Source organism: Falco cherrug, chromosome 9 (genome assembly GCF_023634085.1).
Source record: "Falco cherrug isolate bFalChe1 chromosome 9, bFalChe1.pri, whole genome shotgun sequence".
In the NCBI taxonomy this organism is placed as follows: domain Eukaryota; kingdom Metazoa; phylum Chordata; class Aves; order Falconiformes; family Falconidae; genus Falco; species Falco cherrug.
Genome location: NC_073705.1, coordinates 29,283,599 through 29,310,058, shown reverse-complemented (window position 1 = coordinate 29,310,058; position 26,460 = coordinate 29,283,599). Strand labels below are relative to the sequence as shown.

General features: G+C 53.9%; 2 protein-coding genes across 6 annotated transcripts in view; both read left to right on the top strand.

The window, feature by feature from the left end:
* The first annotated feature begins 706 nt into the window (after positions 1–706).
* CPN1 (carboxypeptidase N subunit 1) lies at positions 707–12,530 on the top strand. 2 transcript variants are annotated; one of them, XM_055719951.1, is made up of 9 exons: positions 710–1,125; positions 4,125–4,321; positions 4,997–5,152; positions 5,639–5,821; positions 7,409–7,520; positions 8,224–8,363; positions 8,664–8,763; positions 10,294–10,412; positions 12,263–12,530. In XM_055719951.1, exons 1-9 carry the CDS (start codon positions 903–905, stop codon positions 12,392–12,394), a joined length of 1,362 nt encoding a protein of 453 aa, XP_055575926.1. In that variant the 5' UTR covers positions 710–902; the 3' UTR covers positions 12,395–12,530. The 2 variants fall into 2 exon arrangements, with proteins under 2 accessions (XP_055575928.1, XP_055575926.1); XM_055719953.1 differs by lacking the exon at positions 8,664–8,763 and having other exon boundaries at positions 707–1,125; positions 12,263–12,398.
* Positions 12,531–17,069: 4,539 nt separating this feature from the next.
* Positions 17,070–26,460, top strand: part of DNMBP (dynamin binding protein) — a 35,586-nt gene continuing 26,195 nt past the window's right edge. Inside the window, exons 1-3 of one of the 4 annotated variants that reach the window (XM_055719653.1) lie at positions 22,689–24,071; positions 24,190–24,355; positions 25,820–25,998. In XM_055719653.1, the coding sequence (XP_055575628.1) occupies positions 25,854–25,998 (145 nt within the window). In that variant the 5' untranslated portion in view covers positions 22,689–24,071; positions 24,190–24,355; positions 25,820–25,853. Of the gene's footprint in view, positions 17,126–22,688; positions 24,072–24,189; positions 24,356–25,819; positions 25,999–26,460 lie in introns of those variants that run through there. The other 3 variants (XM_055719651.1, XM_027799644.2, XM_055719652.1) reach the window with 3 other exon arrangements.

Here is a 26,460-nt window from a genome sequence, read left to right as displayed (position 1 = left end):
AGGAAACAGTCAGCAACTCTGTTAACAGACAGCGGGGCATAGTCACCTGCCTTTAGGCCGTTGGGCTCTCTTCTGCTGCCAGTTACCCGGTGCCTGCGGGGCTCGTTACCACGCCTGGTGCCGGGGCACAGCGGGGCGGTAGCGGGGCTCTAAGCAGCGCTCTCCGTGCTGGCACCTGCTCAGCAGACAGCTCCCGCATCAGCCCCCGCGTCGCCCTGCCCTCCCTCCGCGACGCGCTGACCCGGCGGGGCGGCCGGTGCGGTGCCTCTGGCTCTCCCGGGAGCGGCGGGGCGGCCGGTGCGGTGCCTCTGCCGGCGGCCCCCGGAGCCCCTGGCGGCGCCTCCGTCTGCTTCCCCAGGAGACGGGGCAGGGGAGCAGGCGCGGCTCGGGGCTGGCGGCCGGGACCCGGGGAGGAGCGGCGGGAGCTGCCGGCGGCGGGAGCCATGCGGGGCCGCCCCGGCGCCGTCCCCACGCACCCGGCTCTCGCCCCGCGGCCGGGCCCGGCGCCGGGCACCCCCCGCCCCCCTCCTCTCCCCCGCCCCGCCGCTCGCCGTGCGCTTGGCAGCCCCCACGCCCTCCGCAGCCAGTTTTCCAGCCCTGCGCTTCTTCTGCGGTGACAGCCAGTGGCCGCGGGGGCCTGTTTGCTGTCCGGTTAATAAGTGAGCCGGGGCGGGGGGAACTTCCCCGACGGCGGAGAGCGGGCCCGGCGGGCGGGCGGGCGGGGGGAGCATTCCTGCCCCGCGGGGCCCCGGCGCGCCCCGCTGCCGCTGCCCCCCGCCCGCAGGTGCAGGGGGCTGGCGCTCGGGAACTGGAAAGAGCTGGTTGGAGTTTGCACTTTAAGCTCCCGGCTGGGAGGGAGCCGGGGGCTGGGAGCGGGTCTGGGCGCCCGGCGCCGCGGGAGGATGGCTCGGTGGCTGCGGTCCCTGGCGGGAGCCCTGCTGCTGCTCGAGGGGGCAGCCGCCCTCAGCTTCCTCCACCATCGCTACGAGGAGATGGTGCAGGCCCTGTTCCGTGTGCAGAGCCAGTGCCCCTACATCACCCGCATCTACAGCATCGGCCGCAGCGTCGAGGGCCGACACCTCTACGTGCTGGAGTTCAGCGACTACCCGGGCATCCACGAGCCCCGTGAGTAGGGGGGGATGGGGACGGCGGTTCGGAGAGGCCAGGCTTCGTGGCCATGCTCCGTGCCACGCGGCACCGTGGGGGCACGGGGCCGGGGGTATCTCCCTTTCCAAGCAGGAGCCCCAGCGATGCTGGGCTGTCAGGGGATGCCAGCTCCAGCAGGGGCCGCGGCGGCCAGCCTTGGGACGCTCAGGCAAAACCCACATGCATGCACCACGCTTGCCTGAGCTGCGGCGTGGCCCAGGCGCGTACTTTGGACAGAGCTCTGATTTTTCAGTGCAAGCTAACACGAGCACCCAGGCACGTCCATCCCAGCACCCCACCTGCCCTGCCACCCTCTCCCTCCGAAACAGCGTTGTGCAGGTGGGGAGAGGCAGCACCCACCCTCCATCCTTTGCTGCTGGATAGTGGCAGGAGGGAAGAGTTTGGCCCTTCCTCCCCCAGACCCCAAAGCTGGGGGGGCAGTGAGCGAGGGACCCCAGCAGAGCGGGTGCTGGGCTGCTGCAGCCCCGCCATCCCTGCCAGCTGTGCAGCTCCTGTGACAGGCAGTCTCAGAGGTCTTTACCTGCTGCCACGTGGCCCTGTGGAGCCTTGGCAGCAATGGCCCCTTGAGCTGCTGCCCGTGCAGCACGGAGACACCGCCGCCAAGCCAGACCTTGCTGGCAGCCAAGTGCCCCTGGGGGAGCGGGGACCAGCTGGCTCTCCAGGCTGTGGGCTCCCTTGCTTCCCCGCCTTGTGCCCCTGGGCTGCAGGTGAGGACAGGGCTCTGCCTGCTTTTTGCAGTGTCTTTTGCCTTTTCAAATCCTGAGCAGTGTGGTTAAATGTAGGGTCTGACAAGTCCAAGCAGCCTAGTCCTGTGGAAAACTGCTGGCAGCACTGCAGGGGTGAGCAGGACCCATACCTGTGCCCCCCTCAGCAGAGTAACCCCCGCAAACCTCACAGCACCCCATGCCTGGCAGCAGCTTGCCCAAGTATGTGCTGCACTGGGGGCATGCTGCTCCCCTCCTGTGGCCCAGAGTATCACCTTCAGGGGTGCTGGGAGGCAGCACGGGTGGTTTCTCACCATGGCCACCTTCACACCAGCCCCGTTCAGTAGAGGGAAACCTGCACAGTGCTGAGGACACCTCAGGCACCTCCACAGCACATCAGGGGCTGATTCAAAGCAAGGAGTGAGCAACAGGCACTGGCAATGCACCACTGGATTTTAGACTTGCAGGACCACAGGAGAGCAGCTGGAAGGTGACCAAGATCTCCCCTGCCCCAGGCAGGCAGTGTGGACCTGTGGCCCTGCTTGTAGCATGGGCCACCCTCAGGCTGGCTCTTTCAGCTTGTAGCTCAAGGACTTTGGGAAACTGGGTTCCCTCGAAGGCCACGGAAAAGGAAGCCTAGAGTCAGTGAGCTTACATGCAGTAATTAGGGCTTATGTGTCCATGTGGATAATGTTTAGGGGTCTGCATATCAAAAAAGGCTGACGAGTCCTACTGCAGACTCAAACAAAGCAGAAAAGGAGAATCCCTGCTGAGACATTATTTTTTTAAAATAAATGCTGCACATATCCCCAGGACATTTTTATAGTTTTTATAACTGGATTACCTAATTAAATCAGTTCTCATGTCCCTGAAAATCTAACCATGTCAAAACACGTTGCCCACCTGTGGTGTCCAGTGCTGAGGCATAGCGATCAAAAGATACAGAAAAGCAAAATCTTTTGCCAAATTTAGATTTTTTTTTTAGAATCTATTTTCAGCACGTCTGACCGCAGTGTCTCCTTCCCACACAGTGAAGGTGCAGGGAATTTTGGACATGGGGCTGCAATGCGTTTTACCCCAGGGGTCCTGAGGCTGAGGGCAGCACGCTGCCACTGCGAGGCTGATCGCTGCTAGGGGCCAGAAAACTCACAGTGCAATGGGAGTCTCAAACTCTGGCAAGGCAACATTTGTAATGACAACCTATTTTTTTCCTGACCCTTTCATGTGAAAGTCAGGCTCCCTTTTTAACTGAATTCCCCTGGTGTCTCTCGTCCTGACCTGTGCTGACTCCAGCCTGCAATGGGACATTCTATTTTCCCACAAGTAACTGCTTTAAAAGACCCTCTGGGAAAGTGTAACCTGGCTTTCATGTGTGCTGCCTCTCTTTCAGCAAAGCAGCGAGTCCTGCTCTGGGCACTGTCTGTGGTCTCTAAGTCTGTTTTTCAAGACCTTATTTTTACCAAAGTCAGTGGCAAGAGATCTTTTGGCTCATATTGGAGCTGCCTGAGGGACAGTTTGATCCATATTCAACTCAGTTGCTGAGGGTTTGTCCAGGCTTTTGTCCCTGTCCCTTGAAGGTGAGGAAGCCCCTAAACCTTTTCCTTGGAGGCAGGTAAAGGGGAGGGAGAGAGGAAACCACTGCTGCCTCCCACCAGCACAGGAGTCAGGGGCTGACAGCAGCAGTCAAGGCAACCGTGTCCTGCCAGTGGAAGAGCACAGGTCGCCCCAAGCCAGGGGTTGGTTTTTTTCCTGCAGAGTAATGAAAAGCTCCTTAAAGCATGCAGAGCCAGGAATGTGCCATGCTGGTGAGAGGCACTGAAAGCAAACTGTGAAGGGCAGAGGTGGGAGAAACGGCCTGTCCCCTCCACTGCCACCCATTGCAGAGCTGGGAGGCCCCGTCACCCTGGGGCTCGGGGCAGCAGCAATCCTGCCTGCGCTCCCTGCTCCCTCTGTGCTGCCTCTCCCAGCCCAAGACCAAACACCTGCAGATACATCCTCTTGTGCGCTCCGAAGGTGAGCAGCATCCCAGTGGAGAGCCTGAGCTGCTCCCAGGGATGCTGTGACAAAACAAAGGGGAGCGATATGAGAACCATGCTACCCTCCATTGTTGAGGTTTGCATTTTTCAAGGGAAAGGGCCATTTCACACCATTTATCAGGAGTCTCTTGGGTTTGCCCAGGCTCCCTGCAGTAGGAATTGGTTCTTCCCCCCATTCCAGCCCTGGCTGATGGTATCACTCTCTTGTTCTCTCCAGTGGAGCCGGAGTTCAAGTATGTTGGGAACATGCATGGGAACGAGGTGCTGGGCCGTGAGCTGCTGCTGCAGCTCTCTGAGTTCCTGTGTGAGGAGTACCGCCGGGGCAACGAGCGGATCACCCACCTCATCCACGACACACGCATCCACATCATGCCCTCCATGAACCCCGACGGGTACGAAGTGGCTGCCAAGCAGGTACCAGGCAGCGATTGCCTCCTCCAGTTGGGTAGAGGCAGAAAGCCCTTCAGATCCCTGCAGGATCCCCTTCATTGTGGCTATGGGGAGGGGACATCCTTCCTTTCCATGCCCTGCCAAATTCGCCCCACTCAACTGGTGTTGCTGCTTCTCACCTCCATGCCAAGGGCTTGCGTCGTGTGTCCTGCCACAGGCAGCCCTGGCAGGTGATGGAGGAAGCTTCCTACATCTGTCTTACTTTCCCCGGGAGTTATTTGTCACAGGAGGGTCACTGCAAATCCCCTGCCCCAGGATGGGGAGGTGGCAGCTGAATGCCCCTGTCGTGAGCAGGCAGCGGCATGAGGGCTGGGAGGGAAGCCCTCTAGTTCTCCCCCAGAACTTCACCAGTTCCTTTATACTGCTAGAACTCAGACAAATATTTTATTCATGGCTCTTTCAGTTGAGGCAAATTGTTTATTTGGTTTGTGCTTTGCTCTGTCACCCTGGAAAATGAAGATACTGTTACTGACCTTCCCTGTCAGTGCAATATTCTTTATTCTTCTGCCAGCAATAACATGCATGTTGTGACTCAAAGGCACTGAAGTGCCGTTACGATGGCCGGTCCCTGCCGCCCTGACACTCAGCCTGCCTGCGCCCACCCTGTACTCACCCCCGTGATGCACCTTTGCCCTGCAGGGCCCAGACAGCAATGGGTACTTGACGGGGAGGAACAACGCCAATGGAGTGGACTTGAACCGCAACTTCCCTGACCTCAACACATTCATGTACTACAGTGGGGAAATCAGTGGGCCAAATCACCACATCCCGCTGCCCGACAACTGGAAAAGCCAGGTACCAGTCTGGGATGCTGTGAGAGCTACAGCATCCTCTTAGAGTAGCTAAGCGTGCAAGCTAATATGCTCTCCTTTGGCTTGCTGTGCTTGTCTCCTTCTCTATGCCTTCTGCCTGCAGAGAAACAATGTAATCCTGTCCCATATCACAGCTTCCACCTCTGCCAGGAGGAGAGGCTGGCACCACAGCCAGCTTGGGGAGAAATTTGCAATGCACAGGGCAGAGGAGGTGGCACATGCTGGCTAACACCTGTGCCTCAGTTTTTGGGGCTGTGCCGGGAGAGCTGTAGCAGGGCATGCACGGGGGGAGCCTGCTCTGAGTGTCAGTGCAGGCAGCGGAGAATGGAGGAGGCTGCAAGGGCTGAAGCAGGCATATTGCAGGGCAGGATCTGACATGACTGATCATGCTGCAATCCAGCGTGGAGCAGCAGCTAGGCCAGAGCTGGCTGAGCTCTTCTCCCTGTCCCCATCCTTCTTCTCCTCACAGGTGGAGCCAGAGACGTTGGCTGTGATCCAGTGGATCAGCAGCTACAACTTTGTGCTCTCAGCCAATCTCCATGGTGGAGCAGTGGTGGCAAATTACCCCTACGATAAGTCTCAGGACCAGCGGTTCAGGAGCCACCGGCGCACAGTCAACACACCTACCCCTGATGACAAGTTGTTCCAGAAGGTGAGCACAGCCCCAGCAGGCGAGGGCATTCCTGCAGCCTCGGCAGGGTGCAGCATGTGAGAGCTGGCACAGAAGTCTCTGGTCACTGCCTCATGCAGGAGCTGAGCCAAGAAACATGTTGGACATAACATTGGCAGACTATGGCATTTCTGCCAGCCAACGGCTCATGAGCCAGGTTCGGGCAGTCCCACCATGATCTAGTCCCACCACATGGACAGGCCAGTCTTAACTCTCAGGAGCCCCTTCCTCATCCATACCGTGCTTGGGTTCCCCATAACCCCAGTACCACCAGTGTCTTCAGTACCATCCTGCTCTTCCAGAGCTGGAGCCTGCCCCCAGCTTTGCTGCACCATTGTAACGTGTGTGTGGGTTTTTTCCTAGAGGTGTGGCAGGGTCTGGATGGGGGTCTATTGAGAGCAGGATAAAGGAGGTGGGTGCCCAGCAGGGACCTGAAGAATAAGAAATACAACAAAAAGCGCACCAGGAGCATAGGCAGACATCAGGGAATGTGTAGGTCTATGCTGCTGATCCTGCTAGCACTAGCTGAAACCTGTGGTTTTTCTCCATTGTTAAAATGTCCCAGAAAACAGTGCCTTCAGTCACTGCTTCCATTAGGAAATACCCAGCACAAGAAAAAGCAAGTCTGCATTAGAACAGTTAATGAGAAAAATAAGTCTGAGCTGGAGTTCAACCTTCTCTGGAAGCAGAGGCTGTGCAGGGGCTTGCCAGGACCTGCTGGGATTAGGGCCGTGCTCGGACCCAGATGTAGAGAGGCTGCAGTCTGGGGCGTAGGCTAATGATACCCACATAGCCTCAGAAGTCAGAAATGTAGTGAAGTAACTGTTTTCCTGCTGACAGAACAAGATTACACCAGCATCTGAACCATAATACAAGGGTATAGAGTTTGCATTTTCTCTAAACTTAGAGTTTGCAAAACTCTAAGAGAGACCAGAGTTTGCATTTTCTAATGCAAACTCTGGTCTCTCTTAAACTGTGTCTTATGCAAAGGACAGGCTTTCAGTGCAGTGGCCCAATTTTAGCCCTGCCTTCATGTCTAAAAATAAGCAGTAATTTTAATAAGGGCAATAAACAAGTGGTTGCTAGAACCAGTAAGTTGCCCAAACTCTTTCCTAATCCAAATTCCCATGATATATATGGCATTTGCATCAGGGCTTGTACTGGTTATTTTTCCTCACATATCTTCTTCCCCTCTTAGTGCCATTTGTTGTGTGGGGTCCAGCTCCAATGGGGCTGGGTGCCCCTGTGTGGGCCCAGTGCCCTCCACTCCTCCTCATCTCATCAGGAGCAGGGCAGAAGCCACCTGTGCCATCAGCAAGCCTCCAGCTTGCCAGATTTCTCCTCTTCCTTCTCCACCTTCATTTGCATATGTTTTGTAGAGGTCCTGACCACCTCGTATTATGGTATAGTGTTTCGTGGCAGTAAAATGCAGGAGCTGTCTCCTGTCTGACTTCACTCCCACACTCCCCAGCAAAGCCTGTGTGGGAAGGAGGATGTTTTGCCCAGAGCGGGGCAAGCTCCCTAGCTATGTGGGGCTGGAGTGGTGACGACCAGCTGCTCTCTCTCTAGCTGGCCAAGACCTACTCGTATGCCCACGGCTGGATGCACCGTGGCTGGAACTGCGGGGACTACTTTGCTGATGGCATCACGAATGGGGCATCCTGGTACTCACTCAGCAAAGGTAAGGGCTGGGCACCACCCACAGCAAGGTGCTGAGCTGAAGAGAGGTGAAGGGATAGGTGAGAAACCTCAGGATGGGTTGGAGAGCTGTGGTGATAGCACCATGCCCATTACTAGACATCATTCTGAGGTCTACATCTCAGACCAGGAAGTGGCTTGGGAAGACTGGAAGTGGCTTGGGAAAGAGCCACAGAAATAGCCAAGATCTGTAGAGACCTGCTGTCTGCTGCTGGACAAAGGAAGCATTAATCTGTTAGCATATTTGAAAATGCTGTGGTGTAACCCCATGAAGACCCAAAACTGTGACCAAAGGGAAGACATTTCTTGTAGCTGCTGGCTCCTGAAAACTCTGATTAAGAAAGGTACAACGAGGAAACTGAAAATCAGCAGTTTAGGGTAGAAAAAAAAATTGAAGAGGAACTGGAAAGAGATACATAGCCCCTGTGGTACCCAACCTCCCTGAGCTTCTTGAAGGCAGAGTGGAGGGTGATCCAGCTGAAGGAGAGAGTTGGGCAGCCAAAAGGGGAGAGGGCTGCGTAGAGAAGGCTCTAGTCACACTGTCATGGAGGGAGGAGGATGCACCTGCAGAGCAAAGAGGAAAAGCAGTTCGGTTCTGGCTGAAGATAGGGGCCAGGATGCCTGGACATGGGACTGGGGAGGGAGGGGAGCCTTGCATCCCCCTGGATGCTGTTTTTCTCTTCCAGGCATGCAGGACTTCAATTACCTCTATACCAACTGCTTTGAAATCACCCTGGAACTGAGCTGCAATAAATTCCCCCCTGAGGAGGACCTGGAGCGGCAGTGGATGGCCAACCGAGAGGCCCTTGTTGCTTTCATTGAAGAGGTAGGGGGGAAGTTCTGAGACCTACACCCTTCTGCAAGCCCCCATGGGCCCTGATAGTAGGGGACCAGGAGGCACTAGAGGTGGAAGGGAGGTGGTCATGGAGCTCGCTGGGTGCTCTAGTTGGTAGTCTTTGGGGATACTGTTGTGTCCTAGACTGGCTGTGCCAGGGAGAAAGAGGAGAGCCAAGGGCTTGGGGAAAGGTGGGGTTGTCACCAGGGCTCTGCCCTCTTCCAGTGCTCGGCAATATCCTCTTGAGCAAAGGAAGGTCCTTGACCCAGCAGTCTGTCTCCCTCCCTGCAGGTTCACCAGGGCATCAAAGGTCTGGTGTCAGATGAGAACAACAACGGCATTGCAGGAGCAGTGATTTCTGTCCAGGGAATCAGCCATGACATCACCTCTGGTGGGTTGTCAGTCCCCTTGCATGCTGTCCCTTTTGGATACAGCCTCTCGGAGGCTATCTGGATATGTGGGAGGAGGTTAGCAGGCAAGGCTGTAGTATGTGTGGCCAGCATGGTTTGCTTCCCAAAAACACTAGCTGTGAGAAATGTTCCCTGTGCAGCCTGGACCAGGGAGGTCTGAGGAAAGTTTAGGAAAGAAAGAGGTGAGAACTGGATTGCAACCTTATTTTAAAGGACTTCAGAAAGTCAGCTACTATCACCTGAAAGAGAGAGAAAATGCATTTGTATATAACCAAAGAGAAGACTGAGGGAATAATCTACTCAAGTATCATATCTACGCAGAGCTGAAATAGCTGATAGCAAAGAACACAATGGCAGAACAAGATGAAAGACTGAAAGTTCAAGCCAGATAAATTTAGACTGTGAATGAAGTGCCACTTTAGTTTATCCAAGTTGTGGTGGTTTCTCATTTGCTCAACAATTTTAACCTCCTTTTCATAAACATCCTTCTCCAACTGGACCAGACGTTACAGACTGGCTGCAGAAAATAGCTGATATTCCAGCTCTTCAGAGGTCAGACTGTGAAATCATCAACACTCCTTCTGGCCATAGGTCTGTGACTCAGTAACACTCTAATACTTGGCACTTACTATGCCAGCCTGCATAGGAAAGGGGAGTGTGCAAAAGATCACAGAATCCCAGAGGCGCTGGCTGCAAAGTGCTCTCTGGGGTCTCCTGTCCAGCTTCCTGCTTGGAGTGGGATTGTCCACAACATTGCCTCCCTGGGACTGAACAGAGGGAGAAAATTACTCCCTTTGACCTGCCAGACACCCTCCCCCTTTTCCCTTGGAAGCCCCTGGCTCATGTGTGTCCAGTTAGCCCCACCTGAGCCAAAATAACACAGGCTGCCTGTAATGATTACTCAAATTTGCAATACCCATCCAGTTCCATAGATGGGAATATACTCAAATCGTCAAAGTAATCAGCAATGTGCTGCTGCCTCCCTGTCCCCTGTCCCTAACCACAGCAGTACACAGGCCATCAAAGTGCTCCTGGGGCTTCCTTATGCAGGGAGAATCAGGGAGCAGCTGAACTGATGAGCATTTAAAACCCTACTGATAACCCAAACCTGGCAAAATTGTGTATGACAGGAATTAGAGACTGCATTGTGCATAAGGAGTCAGACTGGAGCTGTGATTGCCCTTGGGTCTGCTGCTGCCTGGCTGGCAAGTGCTCAGATTTGCAGCCTCCCTGCACAGGCACAGCCAGTGCTGCTGTACCATCCCCTTTCATTCGGCATTTACATACCGACTGACTGCTCCTCCATGGCACTTAATGAGACATCACTTGCAGTCTACCAATCTGAATCCAGCCTTGCAGTGTCCAGCAGATTTGGAAGGAAGGCCAAAAAATGCCTGGGTTTTGAAGGCCACACATCCTCGAGGAAGTATACTCAGCAAGACTTACTGGAATATCTTTTGTTGTGCTCCCTGTGCATCCTGAGTGCTTTCTCTTCCCACCTTGTGTTCCAGGCGATACAGGGGATTATTTCCGGCTGCTGCTGCCTGGCACTTACACTGTCACTGCCTCTGCAGAGGGGTACCAGCCACAGACAGTGACCACAACAGTTGGCCCAGCTGCACCTTCACTGGTGAGTCAGGCTGCATAGTCATGAGGGTGTCTCAAAATGTCTTCACCAAGGGAGAAAGAAATGCAGTGGGGGATGCCTAGTGAGTAGCAGAGAAAGGAGATGGGATGTAGAGTATTGCCAGTGGCTACAGGCTGTCTGCTTTGGCTAACACGGGGCTCCCTGCAGCTCACAGAGAGGGACAGGGTGAAGGCAATGCCATGTGCCTCTTGTTTCCTTACTGAGGGCTCACAGCTGCACTGGGCTGCCATGCCAGCTCCTGTGTCCCTCTGTCTTTTGGCCATGGGGAAAGCCCCCAGCCAACTGGGGCTGCTCCTCTTTAGCTCTCCCTCCAACCTCCACACTCTCCAGGACATGATGATGTGGAGACAGCATCTGTTCCCTGAGGTCCCGTTATCCTCCTGGTTCTGTAGGTTTCAGTACTCTGCTATCATCTGCATCCTGCCTGGGACCAAACATGTATCATGTAGCAAGAGACTGAAGTCTGCCTTTCATTCCGCTAAGAGCACCCAAGACAGATGAGAACTGGGTGCCAACAAGGAACGGACAAAGCACTTTTGGGAGATGAAGTGTTCTTGACCCCTACAGTGCCTTTCTGAAGGCAGGCTGGACAACTAGAAATTGGTTATAAAAAAAACGCGCGGTGATTCCTGCCCCTGCTGTTGCCTTGTGGACATGGTGGCACCACAGCCTCCTCTAAGGACCAGCAAGAACCCCCTGGCTGCGGCATCTTGGCACATCATTTGCTTCACTGCATGCACACTGGTCAGGCTTTGCTGTAAATACACTGCGGTGATTCTCCCACCCTCCGTCTCTTCATCCCACCCTACCCAGCCTCTGAAGTTCTTCCAGAGCTGCCCTTTTCTCAGGATTATAAACCTTCTAATTTTTGTCCTAAATTTATTTATGGTCAGTTTATCCTTATTTGTTCTTATGCCAGTGTTTTGCTTTAAATAGCTGCTCTTCTTCTCTGGTATTTATTCCCTGATGTATTTATAGAGCTGTGAAGCCCAGTCCTAGCCTTTTGTTTTGCTAGGTTAAGCACCCAGCTCTTTGGCTTTCCTTTTAGAAATAGATTTTCCTTTTACCCTGTTGCTGTAGAGGACTCATTTGTTCCCTGATGGTCTGATTTTTGAGGATCTCACCTCACAGCAGCCTTTTTGTGACCATTTCCCTCTGCCTCTGCAGCAGCTCCTATACCCACCATTCAGCCCATCCCTCCGCCAGGAAGCCCACATAGCCCCATTCCAGTTTCACCTTTCTGTATGCCCATTTATCTGATGCTGTGTCCTGCATGTTCCTTCTCCCCTTCTCCCTCTCGTACCTGTTTGCATGGCTATAGTGGATGGAGGTTTCTTTCCTGGAATTTTTTTTCCTGCATCTACTGGAAGCACTGGTTGCCGAAAGACTGACTAAACAGATTTCAGCTAACGAGATACAGTTGAAAAAGGACTGTCTGTCCTAAACCATCCTGTGTATTAAATATTCACAGAGATGCAAAGCAATGCTATTTCTCTACTCTCTGGTGAGAAAAGATGAAGAAAGAGCATAGACCAGTCCCTTGCCTTTCACAGCACATCTTCCAAACCATCCTAGGACATCACATTGCCACGGGAGCAACTCTGCATAAGAAATGTAGCTGATTGTTGGCACAACATTTTCCACAGGAAAAAAAGTTTCCAGCTTATTTAAAAAGTAAGTTCCCATTGTATCGTAACACTGGCTGAGGCCCCTTATTGCTTGTCTTGACCCAAGAGTCAGCTTTGAAGGCTAGCAGCGGAGGCAGGTCCTGTAGACCCCTGAGCCAGCAGAGCACACACACTGTTATACAGTTATTTTTGTTCTTTCTCCAGGTGCATTTCCAGCTCAAACAAGACGTGGTGAGGAAGCCCCTGGAGCGTAAAACCTCAGGCACACGCACAAACAACAAAGCCCTTCAGAAGAAGGTAGTGCCAAGAGCTACCCGCCGGGGGACCCAAAGATGAGGACAGCTCACTTGGCTGAGAGCTGGGGGAAGCCATTTATACGAGGCTTGGCTGATGACTCCAGCCAGTGAACTTTCCAACAGTCCAGCATGAAACTAGCCCAAATTATTATGATATTAAACGAGGAAGTATTTAATCCCTGAGCAAATCGTGAAGTCATTCTCAACAAAATGTGCCTGGGCTACCATTCCCCAGGCAGTGTGTCTGTAGCTGCTGAGCTCTTCTTCTGCACTCGCTCCATCTTGGAGAGCTCTGCTCCCTTTACTCCTGGACTCAGTTGCTACAGCCCCCATGAGATGCTCAGACACTAGTGCATACCAGGGAGGATGAATCCAGGCCCTGGTCTTTGACCTGCTGCATTCACAAGCTGGGCACATGAATCCTGGCACTGGTCCTCTGGGTGTGAGTGCCATGCTTCTCCCTCAGGTAAGGACACTTGCTGCCTGTTGACGATGAAGTTAGGGGGAGGTCAGTTTTAAAGCAGTCGGTGATGTGACCAGCTCTGAACACAGCTTGTCCCACACGTAGCACAGCCATTGCTGGTTGGCAATTCCACAAGTAGGAACACAGCATTGGGAGGTGTGGTCTCCTGGCTGATGTCACATTTATCTTGATGTGTCGATGGGACTTTCTGGTAGCTGGTTTGGATTATTTGTAGTCAGACAGGTTAAAATGATACACACTGGCAAAAGCCAAGGATTGTCCTATATCCTTATGTCTTCAGACCCAAAGCACATGGCTTGCTGAAGGATCTGCTTCAGCCAACACAAACTATTGGTCTGAGCACAGGAGCAACCAGGTGAAGTCTGGCAACTAGTGATGAGTAGGAGTGCAAGTCAGCTGATTTGATGTTCCTTTGAGGTAAATACCCTGAACCTTGGTCCTGTCAATGTGCAACAGGAAAGTGTGGACACTGGATGCCAGCAGTGTTCTGTACAGGGACAGCACAAGCCACATAAGTTGTGATTGGATTAGGGAAGACATGATCTGTAGTTCAGTGAGGTGGGGTACTACAGGCTGGGTCTTAAAATGCTGCTTAGTCTGTGTGGGCGGGTTTGGAGTGGGAGCAAGAGCAGAAACAAAGCTGGTTATTTCCATGGTGAAAATATCTTAAGCAGGCAAAACCCTTCTAGCATTCTCCATAGAAAATAAGTAACTCCAGAGGGATAAACAGTCCCACCCATGTACCCCAGCAATTTCGTTTTCCCAGTCTCCCCCATACAGCCCTTCATTGCACTGGTTCTCTCCATGTCTCAAGCCTGTCCAGAAAGTGTCTCCCAGACATCCCCTTGCTCCTCCTGTTCTGCAAACACCTTTTCATCTCTTGTGAGCAACCTCTACCACCCTACCGCATAGGCAATGTTCTGCACTTCATCCCTCACTGTCACCTCCTCCTCTGTCTCTGCTACAAGATGCTAGTGGCATTTTCAGCCCTAGAAGCATACACACACTCTCTTGTAGCTCTGCCTGCTAACAGAAGCTGTTTCTCTGTCATGTCTGTTCTTGGAAAGGCAGAGCAAACTGTCCCTTGCAGGGTATTTATACAGGCTATTACAAAAAAGTGCCAGGAACGGTAAAGCGTTTAACCCTGGCTGTGAGTGATTTCAGTCTGCAGAGGCCAGTATGGGCTGGAGACACTGGCCAGTTCCACATGTGCAACCAAAGCTGAATTCAGATTCTCTAATTTTGTGTCTTTTGGTGACAGAAGGAAGTGAAAAACGATGGTGGGACTGAGATGTTCAAACTTCTATGTCAGGGGTCCTCAAACTTTTTAAACGGGGCCGGTGCGCAGATGAAGAGGCAGGTAGTCATATGTGGCTGCTTGTTTCCCCCCCCAGCCTCCGGCGGGGGGGGGGGGGGGGGTGCTCTGTAAATACCGGGGGCCAGACTGAGGACCCTGGGGGGCCGTATCCGGCCCGCGGGCCGTAGTTTGAGGACCCCTGTTCTATGTGGTTTAACACCTCTTTCCCCTGGACAAGCCCAACAGCATCGCTCCAGATGCTGGACCCTCCTGTTTGAAGCCATGTGTCAGTGCACATTCACCCAAAAGATTTCCTGGTGGATGTGCAGGCACAGTGAGGGAGACCACCTTGCATTCCACAGCTTGGCCCCATGCAGTATGCAGAACGGTCTGCTGTTACCATGTGTCTGACCCACATGTGGGAAGATATTGCTGCCCCCAACCATGGCACCAGCTCAGGGGGCTGAGCTAACTGCTCACCTCTGAGGATGCGTATGAAGCTGAGAGCAAGGAAAGGGCTCCCAGGGAGAGGCCTTAAGTTGGCTAATTCAGCTAGGCTGTCCCTGGACAGAGTGATGCTCAGCCTGCACAGAGCTGCCCATGCCACCCGCATCCCAGCAGTGTCATGGGTTGCCTAGCTGAGCCTCTTGGCTGCAGGGTGCTCTCATGTTGCCCTCTTGTGGTCCTAGAATATGTAGGACCATCTCAACTCCCCTTAACTTTCCAGCATAGTCAGAGGAGAAGGATTTCTTCTCTAGAACAGGACAGCCAACCCAGGAGGCCACAACACTCACCCTCAGAGGCTGCTGTGGGGTTGGCAGTGCAGCAGTAAAATTAGTCTCACTTGCATGCTTTTTCCCCTAGAAGAGGGTTCCTATGAGATACAACCTTCTGGAGGACTGTCTCTCTCTGGGGTGGGATTTGTTCAGCTCATTCTCCTCCCAGCTCTGAATATTTTTGTGTTGAACAGTTTGGTAATGCTCCACTTGCCCATGGCCGAGCTCTCCACACGAAAACATGGTTACAAAATGTTTCTGAGGCAGCACTCTCTTAAGCAGGGCTCTCAAAGACTTGCCATGAACTTGGCCCCCAATGTTGCAAGTGTAGGCAAAATAGGGAGCTAAACCCTTGGACGCAACATCTGCAGTGCAGTGGTTTCACATTCTTTTGAGGCTCCAGTCAAGGCAAAAGCAGTTGACGGGTTTGTGTCAGAAGACACAGCGAACAGTCCTCCCCATCCTCTCTGGGCCACTCATGATTTTGTAGACCTCTTCCTCCACACTGCGTCCTTCTTCCAAGCTGAAGAGTCCCAGCCTACACGGTTGTTCACTGTACAGTCTGTTCCCATGCCCCTGAGCATCCTTACTGCCTGCCTCCAAACCTTATTCCATTCTCTTTTAACCTTTCTGAGATGAGGAGACCAGAACTGTATGCAGATGCTGGAGAACCATGTAAACAAAGCGAAGCCAGTCCCAGAAGAATGAACCAAAACTCTTACAATCAAAGCTGTGGGATGAGCAGAAACCCCAGTGGGGAGGGTGGATGTGACGCCATCAACAGCATCGCACCATGACAGCAGTGTGGGTCGCCGCCTCAGGAGAGCAGACGGGGAGTCAGCTCCCAGCCTGTGCACATACCGACACGACTGACAGCAGTGCGTGCAACGTGCTCTGCACACCCCGCGCCTAGCTGGTAGCAAGCCAAGCTGGGATCTGGGTGGTTGCTATGGAGAAGTGTAGCTAAATGCACAAACAAGTGCCAAACAGCGATAACTGTTCTGGGGACTGAGAGACTAGGGGCTTTACAGCGTGTTGCTGAGGGATGGTATCCCTTGGGGCATAGAGGCTTTTTTTGGCCTACCAGGAAAACCAGTGCAGGACCTACTGTACTCGGTGTGCCCAACCCGTGTGATGCACAAACTGGCCTTCCCTGTCACAGTTTTCTGCTGGGGAGCTATTTGGTTTTCTTCATCTTGGTGCTCTGGCATGATCTCACGGTGTATCTAAGCAGCCAAGCCAGCTCCTAGCAGTAAAACTGAGACTGCACCAGATGGACAGCGTAGACCTACTCGTCGGCTGCTGCCGAAGCTGAAGCCCACAAGGCAGCAAGAGACTCCCAGGAGAAAGCAACAGCAGGGAAGGGAGGCCCCGGCGCTGCTCGTGTCTGCAAGGCAGCAGCGCTTTGAAGAAGTCAGAGAGGGTTTGCGCAGGCAACTGCCTGCCTTGCTCCGCACCGGGCCCCGGGTGCTCTGCCAGCAGCCTAGCACGGGTGCCTGGTGCACAGGTGCTATTCCCGGCCTGGTGGCCACGCGGGTGTCTGCACCCCATGTCCCCGCACCTGGCACCCTACCCTGGGCATTGTCCCATGTCGGGGTGTCCCTGTGGGCCGCCAGGGGGGGCGAGTGGCGCTGGAAAGGGGGATGCCCCTCGTCCCCAGTGACAGGACAAGGGGCAATGGGCACAAACTACAACACAAGAAGGAACTTCCATGTGAATATCAGGGAACACTTCTTTACTCTGAGGGTGGCCGAGCCCTGGGACAGGCTGCCCAGAGAGGCTGTGGCATCTCCTTCTGTGGAGACATTGGCAACCCGGCCTGGACGTGACTGTGTGCAGCCTGCTGTGGGTGAACCTGCTTTAGCAGAGGGTTGGACTGGATGATCTCCAGAGGTCCCTTCCAAACCCAACCGTTCTATGTGATTCTATGTCCCCATGTCACCCGGGGTCCCGGGATCCCCAGGTTGCGGGCCAGGCCCCGCGCAGCAGCACCAAGCCCGTCCCGCCAGCCCTGCCCGCAGCCTCCCAGCCGCGGGCCGGGCCCTGCGGAGGGAGCCAGGCGGCGGGCCCGGGCGGGGCCCTGCGAGGCCGGGCGGGCACTGGGGGGCCGGGCCGGCCGGGGCCCGGGCGGGGCTAGAGGGCGGCGGGGGGCGGAGGCGGGAGCGGGACCCGTAGGGTCGGAGCGGCCGCGGCGCCCGGACGGGCCGGGAGAAGGTAGGGACCCGCTGGAGCGGTCGGGGGGAGCCGGGCGCTCCCTGCCCGCCGCCGCCCGGCCTACGCGCGCCCCCGCCGCCCGCCCGCCCGCCTCCCCCCGCCCCGCGCGCCCCCGCGGCCGCCCGGCCTGCGCCTCCGCCGGGCTCCCGGCGCGGCCCGCCCCCCCGCCTCTGCCGCGGCCCCCGCCTCCGCCCGCCGCCTCCCGCCCCGCCTGGCGCCTCCAGCCGTCGCACGCCGTACCGGCACGCTCCCCCCGCGCCGTCCCGCCGAGGCCGAGGCCCTGCCGGTCCCGGGGGCTGCCCTGGGCCGCCTGGCCGGCCCGGGGGTGGCGGGTTCCCCTGGCCGGAGCGCTGCTCCCCCGGGTGGGCGCCGCTGCCGCAGGTGGGTGCTCGCCCCCGGTGCCGGCAGCCGGGCTGAGGCCCCGCAGCCCAGGGCGCCCAGCTGGGTGCTCGCCGTGCCCGCCGGCTCCGTCCCACGGCGCCCGCGCTGCCCTGGGGGTACTTGGGGCACTTCGGCAGCGTGGAGCAGCGGTGGGCTACAGCGGGGGCTGCCCACCTGTGTGTGTCCTGCCTGGCATCCGCAGGGATTTTGGCCTCTGGCTATGTCCGTGCGGGCACCGGTTCCGGGGGGATGACCCACCACCGGGCAGGCGTGCAGCGGGTGGTAGCTGGCGCTGCCTGGGCTGCTTGTTGCCCGGGGAGCACCTGGCCTTGTGGAAGCAGTGGGGGTGTGCGGGACCTTGAGTGGTCTGGCACCATGAGCCAGGGGTGGTAGCGCTGGTGAAGGGTGGCAGAGGTGGTTGCACACAGAGCAGAAGCCGCAGGCTGCAGCGCTGCGCCTTCCCCAGGTGGTCCTTGAAGAGCATCTGCTCTGCTTGGTCAGCCTGAGAAGAGAAACTCACAAGAGTTCCCCGTTGGTTCTCACCGGCAAATGCAAATCCCCCTGCATTGCCACCAGCATGACACCCTCGCCTTGTACTTTGTAACAGAGATGAATTAGAATCCAGTGGCCTCGCCAGGGGATAGAGGCTTTGCTAACGCTCAGCACCTCAGAGGCTGCTGCTGCTCCTGTACTGACCCTGAGCAGTGCCTCAGCTGATCCCCATCCTTGACACAATTTGGCCTCTGGGTTCAAATGTCTCTGCTGCAGTTCCTCACGATTGAAGTACTTCCCCCACCTCTGTCCTTTCACATCTTGTCCTCCTTGCCACAGTATCTCGGGAGGCTGTAGCTGTGTCATGAGCATTAAATCTGTTTTGAGGTTTGCCACGTTTCCATAAGTTTTAGTTTCTTCTGAAAAGGCTTTCTCTCCCTTTGCCTCTGCCATGCTCTCCTCCGCTTCCATTGTGGTTCTGTCTTTTCTTCTGCAAAAGGCATGAAAGAGTTTGTAGACGGAATTTGCAGTTGTGCAGATGCTTTGCCAAATACAGCCTCTGTACTGTGCTATAGGATGTCACCATCATCCCCCTCATCTTGACTCACTCCTCTGGCTGGAAGTCATGCTGGGCATTGTGTCTGCATGTGTCCTGCTTGTTTGTGAGGCCCTGCACAGTGCTGATAATGCCCACAGCTCCAAGCGGGCTTCTGCTGTCCTGTTCTTGAAATCTCTGCTCTGCCAAGGCCAAAGGTTTCAGTTCTCTCTCCAGATGTTCTGCTTAGGATTAGCAGTGATGTTAAAAACCAATACAAACATACAATGATTTTAGAGAAATGTTAACTTGGTAATGGGACAGGAGGAACTGAGCAGTAGGGGAGAGGAAAGGAGTGACACTTGCAGTCTGCAGAGCACTGGCTCTGCTAGCCATTGTGGAAGCATGGCTGTGTGACGTCTCGGGGTTCTATACGCAGTTGAGGTGTCCCTGCAGTGGATGACTGTTCAGACAGACTTCGTGATGGTGGTGATGTGAGCTTGGGTGGGACAGCCTGAATTGTGATTACCTTTGCACTTCACTACCTTAACTGATAATTTCCCCTTGACCTCCAGCAAAAGTATTTTTCTAATCATGTTCTAAGGATTGCTTAACCCCACTTCTGAGTGACACAGCTTTTATTTTTAGAACCGTTCGGTTGGGAAATAAAATCTATTGCTTTCTTCTCAGGAGCACCTAGGGGCTCTGAAAGGAAGAGGTACACGTGTTACCAGGTATCAGCAGAATCCCTGCCAGGGATTTAGGTTGTTTGGAGATAATGAGCAGCACAGAACAGGAGTGATGGCGGGCAAAGAGCAGAGCTTCAAAGTCAAACTCAAGTAATTTCCAGATTTCTGGACTCCCTGCCCAGCAACCAAAGCACCATAATGGGCTTCTGTCCAAAAGCTATCTTGAAAAATATGGTTCAGGGTGCAAAGTCAAGTGCTCCAGTGTTAAGGAATGTCCTTGTAGCCCCAGTTCAACCTGTTTTGGATATGTACTCAAGGTATAATGACTAATTTTGCATTTGTATACTACTTACCCCCAGTAGCCCTGCCATGGTACTGCACAGCAGAAGTGGTGCTGCTCTTGGGGTTTTGTCTGTTCCTGATTGTAAGTTGTGTCATTGTAGCCTGTCTGAAAAAATGGCAAGAGAGACAGCCATGTGCCTCAGGGTGGGAGAAAACAGGACTCTGTAACAGGGTCTGTAAAGGTGCCTGCAGCCACTCCACACAGAATTTGGGAAACTCCTGTCTCCTGAGCTGGTCTTCTGGCCTTTGCGTGCTTGGGTCCCCAGTGCCAGAGATTAAATATCCATCACAGTCTCCTTGCTCACATGTTTTGGCAAGGTGTTCTGCTTTGCATTAAAAATTGATGCTGTGCTCTACTTTCCAGATGACTTTCATTTGCTTGTTGTCTGGCCCAGCACAAGCTCTTCTTCCTTCCTCCCCACGCTACGCTTACCCCATGCAAATGCCACCAGCGTGTCCTCAGCCACGTCCTGCAGTGGATCAGGTGAAAACACTGTGACAGCCAGGGCCCAACTGGAGAGAAGTGGTTTGAACGATTTGTGTGGTATGTGGCAGACCTCCTGTGGCAAATACCCCAAACCATTGCACATGTGTGGTGGGAAGCCACAGCTTGCTTAAGCAGCCCTTGTCCTTGGTTGTCCTGGATCTGGAGGGCTTGATGATCCAACCTAGAGCTGTTAATTTCAATGATTTTTGTATAGCAGATCACAGATGAAGCAAAAGAAACTATTTATTTTTAAAGTGAGGAGATTCTTCTTCCTCCTGTGAGCCATATGGGGTTAGGATGTGGAGTGTAGAAGAGATCTCATGTTTCCCACTGTGTGAAGCTCAGCGGAGGGACTCTGGGATCTGCTGAGGCAAAGAGTTCGTAACAAGAGGCTGCAGCGGTCAGTATTTCCCTGGTGAGAGAAGGCTCCTTTCCTCTACACCATTAGTTGGGGTTTTGCCCTGCTTGCTGTGTTGGCCGTTCTGTCAGGATTTATAGGGTCAGCTCTGCAGTTTGCTGGAGCCCCGGTCCTGCACTGGCACTATCTCCAGCCAGGGCCCAGGCAGCCTGGCTCAACAGGCTTATTCCACCCAGGAATGTGCAGGCGAGCAAGGACCTCCGGGAGTTACAGAGTGACATGTTCTGCTCCGAGCAGGGGGAGTGACTGTGGGTGATGGCAGCTCTGAAGGCTGGTGTGAACAGTTGGGGCATGCTGATGTGCAGGCAATGTCCTACTCTTGAAGTGTGGATGAGGACTGTGCGGGCTGGGCAGATGCAGTGGGATAAGGAGGAGGGAAAGAGGGCTGTCCAGATTTGGAGACCACAGGGAGCAACAGCAGGAAAGGGTAGGAATGCCTTGGCATGGAGTTGGTAAGCTTCTGTGCTTGTCACAATGATGTGGGAAGGCAAGTGTCACTCCTGGTTTCCTCCCACTGCATGTTAGGTACTGATCCTGCAGCCTAGAGCACAGCAAGAGCTGCAGCAGATCTGTTGTTGAAACCGGACCCAGCAGCTGGAGGGTGCGCTGAACGGGGCCAAAGGGGTCTCCAGCTCTGGGGATGGATTGCATTTTCAGTGAACAGGCATTGAGCTATAATGAGTGGAAGGAGTCATGAAAAGACCTTGGTGAAACTGATGGAGTTTTTAAATTTAAAAAAAAAAGTTCACTGGCAGTATTTGTTTAATATTTTTAATATTAATTTCTTTAATAATTCTGCAACAAATGACTTATGAACATTTCTGGAAATCTGACTCCTTCCTGGTCTGCTGCTCAGACAGGCTCGAAAGTTTTTATAGAGATTGAGGCGTGTGCTGCACAAGAATTCACTTGTCCCTCTTGTGCAAACCAATTGTGCCTGTGGAAGCCCATACTGCAGTTTTGGTCAGTCTGGTGAAATGTTAGTTTTTCAGTTACAGTGCTATTATGCTGACCATACATAGCTAACAGCACTGCTTCTTGAGTGAGAAGCTGAAAAAAGTATTATTTAGAGGGAAACAACTGGTGGTAGTGCCTGTGAAGTCTGGTTTTCTTGCTGCTAAATTTGTGGTATCTATCCATTAGTACTGTTTATCTCATGATCTGATCAGCACTTTCATTATGTCTGCAGATTAGCTGTCTGCAAACATTTTGTGTCTCTCCTTTTACGGGGTCTGTTAATAACTTTTTGTAATCAGCCTAAAATGGTCTCTTCATGTTGCTGCCTTATCTCTTTAAATGCTTGAAATCCTTGGTTCAGCATCTCTCAGCAAAAATAGGGAAGACAGAACTCCCATTTTTAAGGTACAGAAACTCACCAGACTCATTTGCTCACCCTTACCATCAAAAGGATGCAAAAAGGGCATTTATGTCACTATTTTCAGTAGTCTGCTTCCATCTAAGTGATGGTGCTTCGAGCAAGTGCCTGATAATTATTTGGTGCTGGTGAGTCCATTGTCTGAGACTTCTTACCCTGCCCAATTTCTGCTGCAAAAAGAGAGGAGGGATACAAGATGATGTCAAGAGTCAGTATGTAAATGCCTTCTCTTGGCTGCTGTGGCTTGACCCAGTCTGTGCTGAAGGTCTCAAAACAATATCGTAACAGTTAATAGCCGTCGTTTGGTTCTGGACCCTCCTTTCATCAGGCCAGACAGGCTCCAGAGCTAGCAGCAAAATGGGATAGGCAGTCTTTCATGGAGGTAACGTTAATGTGTGCTGAGCATGCAGGCAGGCAGGCTGGGAGGAGTGATTAATGCCCTGGGAATCCACTCTCTGCCTTGCTGCACAATGCTGTTGTGTCAGGGCTGGAGTTTGGCACCAGGCAGGCTGCAGTTGCGCGCCAGGAACATGTGTTACCTAGTTTGTGCAGGACCAGGCAGCGAGACAGTGTGTTCTCAGCGGGGCTCACTCGCTGCTGCGCTGCAGCTTCATACTTGCACAGTGAGGCTCTCTTTGGATGTGGGTCTGCTGCTAGGCGGGGGCAGGAATCCTGTAATTCGCAGTCCTGACCTCTGCCAGCAGCCTGAAGTCCCAGTGTTTGCTCAGTTGTGGAGTCCTCCCTCCCCCCCTCCCCCTAGCAGGCAGGGATCACCCATCCTTGAGGTGAGAGGGGATGGTACTTGGCCGGCTGTCAGAAGCCGTGACTCACTGGGGATCACAGGCGGAGCCCAGCTCTCCCTGCAGTCTTCCTTTCCTGCTGGAGCCTCTTCGCGAGCTGTTCCTGAATGTTTGTTTTCACAATATCTAGGGTGGATCGGGGAGAAGGTTGCGTCTACCATTAAGCCAGAAGAGTTGGTCTCAGTAAGTTTCTAGTCTGGAAGATGCTGGGAGGCTTCCTTCTCGAGGTGAAGGCTTTGAGAAAACATTGGCAGGCAGCTCTTCAAGGAGTAAGACAAGCTGAAGGTCCTGAAAAACATATTATTTTGTGTCCAGTTCATGTTATGGAGCAAGACTGATTCACTGCTTTCAAAATAGGGGCATAGTGTCTAGACTCAGATGGAGTCAGGGAGTGATCCTGCTCTTCTTCATACTGCTGAGGGAGCACAATCTTGTTGGGATTCTTTTTTTGGCAGTTTCAGAAGTTACATCACGCTTTCTTACCTCATGGAGTGCCTGTCAGGGAATGCTTTTCACATGAATATGTTAGTGCCCATATTTTAATGGCAGAACAGCTGCAATCCTGCCTGCCCCATCTTGGATCCTCTGTTTTGTTGGAAAACCTTGCACATTTTAATGGTCCCCAGAGCTGCAGGTGAGTTAAGGAAGTGATACTGCTGTTTTCAGGGGCAGGAACTGAGCCCTGGGCAGTGGGAAGGCTGTATCCTCAGCCCCAGTATCTGCAGCAAAGCCAGGGTTTGGGTCTGCAGCACATGGGCTGTAATCCTTGCAATCCTTAGTCCACTCTTACATCTTTGGTCAGAAGAAATGCAAGAAATCTCGCTGTACCATCATGTGCGCCTGGAGAAACTACTCCATGGCAGCAATTACATCTGCAGTACTTTTTTCCTCCTTTGCCCAGTGCAGTTGTGAAGTTTTCATATTCAGAGTATAGCAAGGATTCCTAGGACCCTGAGCTCAGCTGGCAGCCGATCTGCAGGGTGCAGCGCAGCCCCAGGTGCCTGCAAGGGGCTGCTACTGCTATGCCTGTTGCTGCTGCTGTCAGAGCATGTAGCAGCCTGTCGCAGCCACCCCACCTTGAACAGGGCAATGATCCTTTCTTCAGTGTTTGTCTTTAGTGTTTCCAAGCTAATTGATGGCTCTTCCATCTTTTTCCCTGCTCCACATAGTCATGTTTTTAATACTGTTACTCCTTCTGCCTCAGTAGGTTCCTGCTACCCTGAACTGCAGCTCTTTGTGCTCCTGATTCACTCCAGTCCATTCATCTCTTTTTGGTGGCGAAGTGCTGTCGGCTGCTGGATATTGGGCTCTTTGTTTGTACAGCCAGCACAACGCTGGCTACAAAGGGACAGCCTGTGCCCCAAGGAGCCCACACGCTACGGGAAAGGCAGTGGAAAGCAATCGGAGTGGCGGGCAGGACGGCAGAGGTGAGGGTGGCCAGGGGCCGCGGTGCAGCGTGCTGGCTGCAGCAGGGACACACTGGGGGTGGGGAGGGACGTGCTGAGGAAGCTGTTCCTGCCGAGCACAAACCCGCTTTGTTCCCAGGAGGTGAGTTGGACTGGATAAACAGAGTGGTCCTGTCAGCAGAAAGCCTTTCCCTGGCTGGCTCCCCCACTGGCACTCTCACTGGAAGTTGGCTGCACCTCATCATCGGGAATGTTTTTCTCCTCCCTGTGTTAGCTTCCCTTCTTCCTGACTCTCCCGGGCTCAGGTGGGCCATGCGCGGCTTATGGACAAATGGGGTCCCCGGGGGCCCTGTGTGTTTGCTGTGGGTGGTGCTGTGTGTTGTCACTGTGCTTTTTCTGCTGTTAGCTAGGCAGGAAGGTTTGACGAGCCATGCTGAGTAAGGGAAGGGTGTCACTGGCTGGGTGGCACTTGGAGGGTGACCGTCCACCGTGCGCGGAGGCATTTTGGGAGGGAAGGACATTGGGTCCCATTGCAGGGAAGTTGTGCCTGACCGGATGGAGCAGAGACTCTGCTTGTAATGCTGGAGGAAAGCAGGCTGTGTAGGGGGGGGGGCTGGTGGGGGCGTGCTGACGTCCCAGTGTTTCACAGGGCTGGGCTCTGAAAGCACGTTGGAGAAGTGTCAGCAGTGTCGTGCTTTGCCTGTAATTGCAGTGGGACAGGAAGATGAAGGGAAGCACTCACTGATCTGAGGTGCAGATGTAGAGGAATAATCTTAGTGTTTCTGGTTGCCTTGGACAGATGCACCTTTCCGTTCCCCTCCCGAGGGGTCTGGGACGAGGGGAAGGAGCAGCTGAAGCTGCAGGACTGTTGCTGCCTTGGTGTGTAAGGCTGCTTGGTACAAAGCAAAGATGATACAGTAAAGTGTCCTGGCTTGCCAGCTGCTTCCAGAGGAAGGGGGAGTTCAGGACATAGCCCTTGATGAGGATGTCTTTGCCTGCCTTCAGGTCCCCTGCCGGAAGGCATTTCAGCCTTGGCTTCCAGAGGCTTGGACAGGGTCTGCACCCTCATCTCAGCCTGGCTTCTACCAAAAGCTGTGGTGAGGCCTCCCAGGGCATGGCTGAGCATGGTACCTAGAAGGCAGAAGGGGCATTTTCAGCCAGGTCTGAGGATGCCCAGGCTGGGTGGACCCAAGCAGAGACAGGAAGAGGATGGTGGAGTGAGCTTGCCTGAATGGACTTTGTGCCTCTTCTCTTGCTGGGCAGAAGTATGACGCTGCTCCAGCACATGGTTCCTGTGGCCCCAACTGATGGCATGGGGAGGGGGATGCCTGTGCCCATCCTGCCAGAGCATACATGGTGGGATCATGTGAGTGAGTGGTGCTCTCTGCCCACCTGGCCCTGGCAGGCTCAGGGCCCTGCCCTGCATGTCAGGGAAATGCTGAGCTTCCTCCCCTCCTCTTGCTTCCTTCCTGATGGGAATTCACTTCCAATTTTCTTGCTGTTTCTCCCCCCACTGCAGCAAAACCACGTGTCCGCACAGAGATAGCCAGTGGGGCTACACAAGGCATGTTAGACCATGGGGGCTGCATTGCTGGAGACCCTTGGTTCCTGCAGCATGCTTCACATGGCAAGGGGTTTCAGGGAGCTCAGGACAGAACCCCCTCACACTGTTCCTGCCTTTTGTGCTCAGGAAGGGTTTTACTTTCTGAGCATATATGTGATAATTTCAGGTGTTTCTGGCTGCTAACAAACTTCTCTCTGTGTCTCAGCCTGAGGTACTGATCCGCCTTCAGACCCCACACAATGGAGGCTGGCTCCGTGGTACGAGCAGTCTTTGATTTCTGTCCCAGCGTCTCTGAAGAGCTGCCCCTCTTTGTGGGAGATGTCATTGAGGTGCTGGCCGTGGTGGATGAGTTCTGGCTCCTCGGCAAGAAGGAAGGTGTCACAGGTAAGAGCTGAAAATGCCTGTACCTGGATCCATAATGTGCCAGCTAAACATCCACTTCATGAGCACACATCCCCTTGGCCAGCACTGTGCAGGACCAGATCTGATTTACTAAATCTTTCAAAGGACTTTGCTTGGGACTGAGGGCATGGGTTGCTGCTACTGGTCTCCTGCCAGGTTTGTGTCAGCTATTCATACTGCTCATTTGTTGTTTTTTGAGAGAGATTAGTGGAGGGTCAGTTCTCAAGGAGGTGAGAGCTTCACAGTACTAGTTGCTCTGTCCTCTGTGGGGAGACAGCCCATTTCCTGACTAGTTTATGTGCTGATCTGCTGTGGCAGTGGAAGGGGAGAGAGGAAACAGATGCACTGAGAGCGGAAATGCATCCACATCCAAGTGACCTTGTCAGGTCAAGTCAGTGGGAGATGCAGCAACAGAGTCCATGTGTCCCTCCAAGCACTCTGACT

What these genes read in the sequence shown, in the direction of transcription:
- CPN1 (XM_055719951.1), top strand. Translation starts at nt 903, where the DNA reads ATGGCTCGGTGGCTGCGGTCCCTGGCGGGAGCCCTGCTGCTGCTCGAG. An exon ending in TTGTTGCTTTCATTGAAGAG is followed by an intron (nt 8,364 to 8,663) that starts GTAGGGGGGAAG and finishes CCCTCCCTGCAG; the next exon opens with GTTCACCAGGGCATCAAAGG. An exon ending in CAGCCATGACATCACCTCTG is followed by an intron (nt 8,764 to 10,293) that starts GTGGGTTGTCAG and finishes CTTGTGTTCCAG; the next exon opens with GCGATACAGGGGATTATTTC.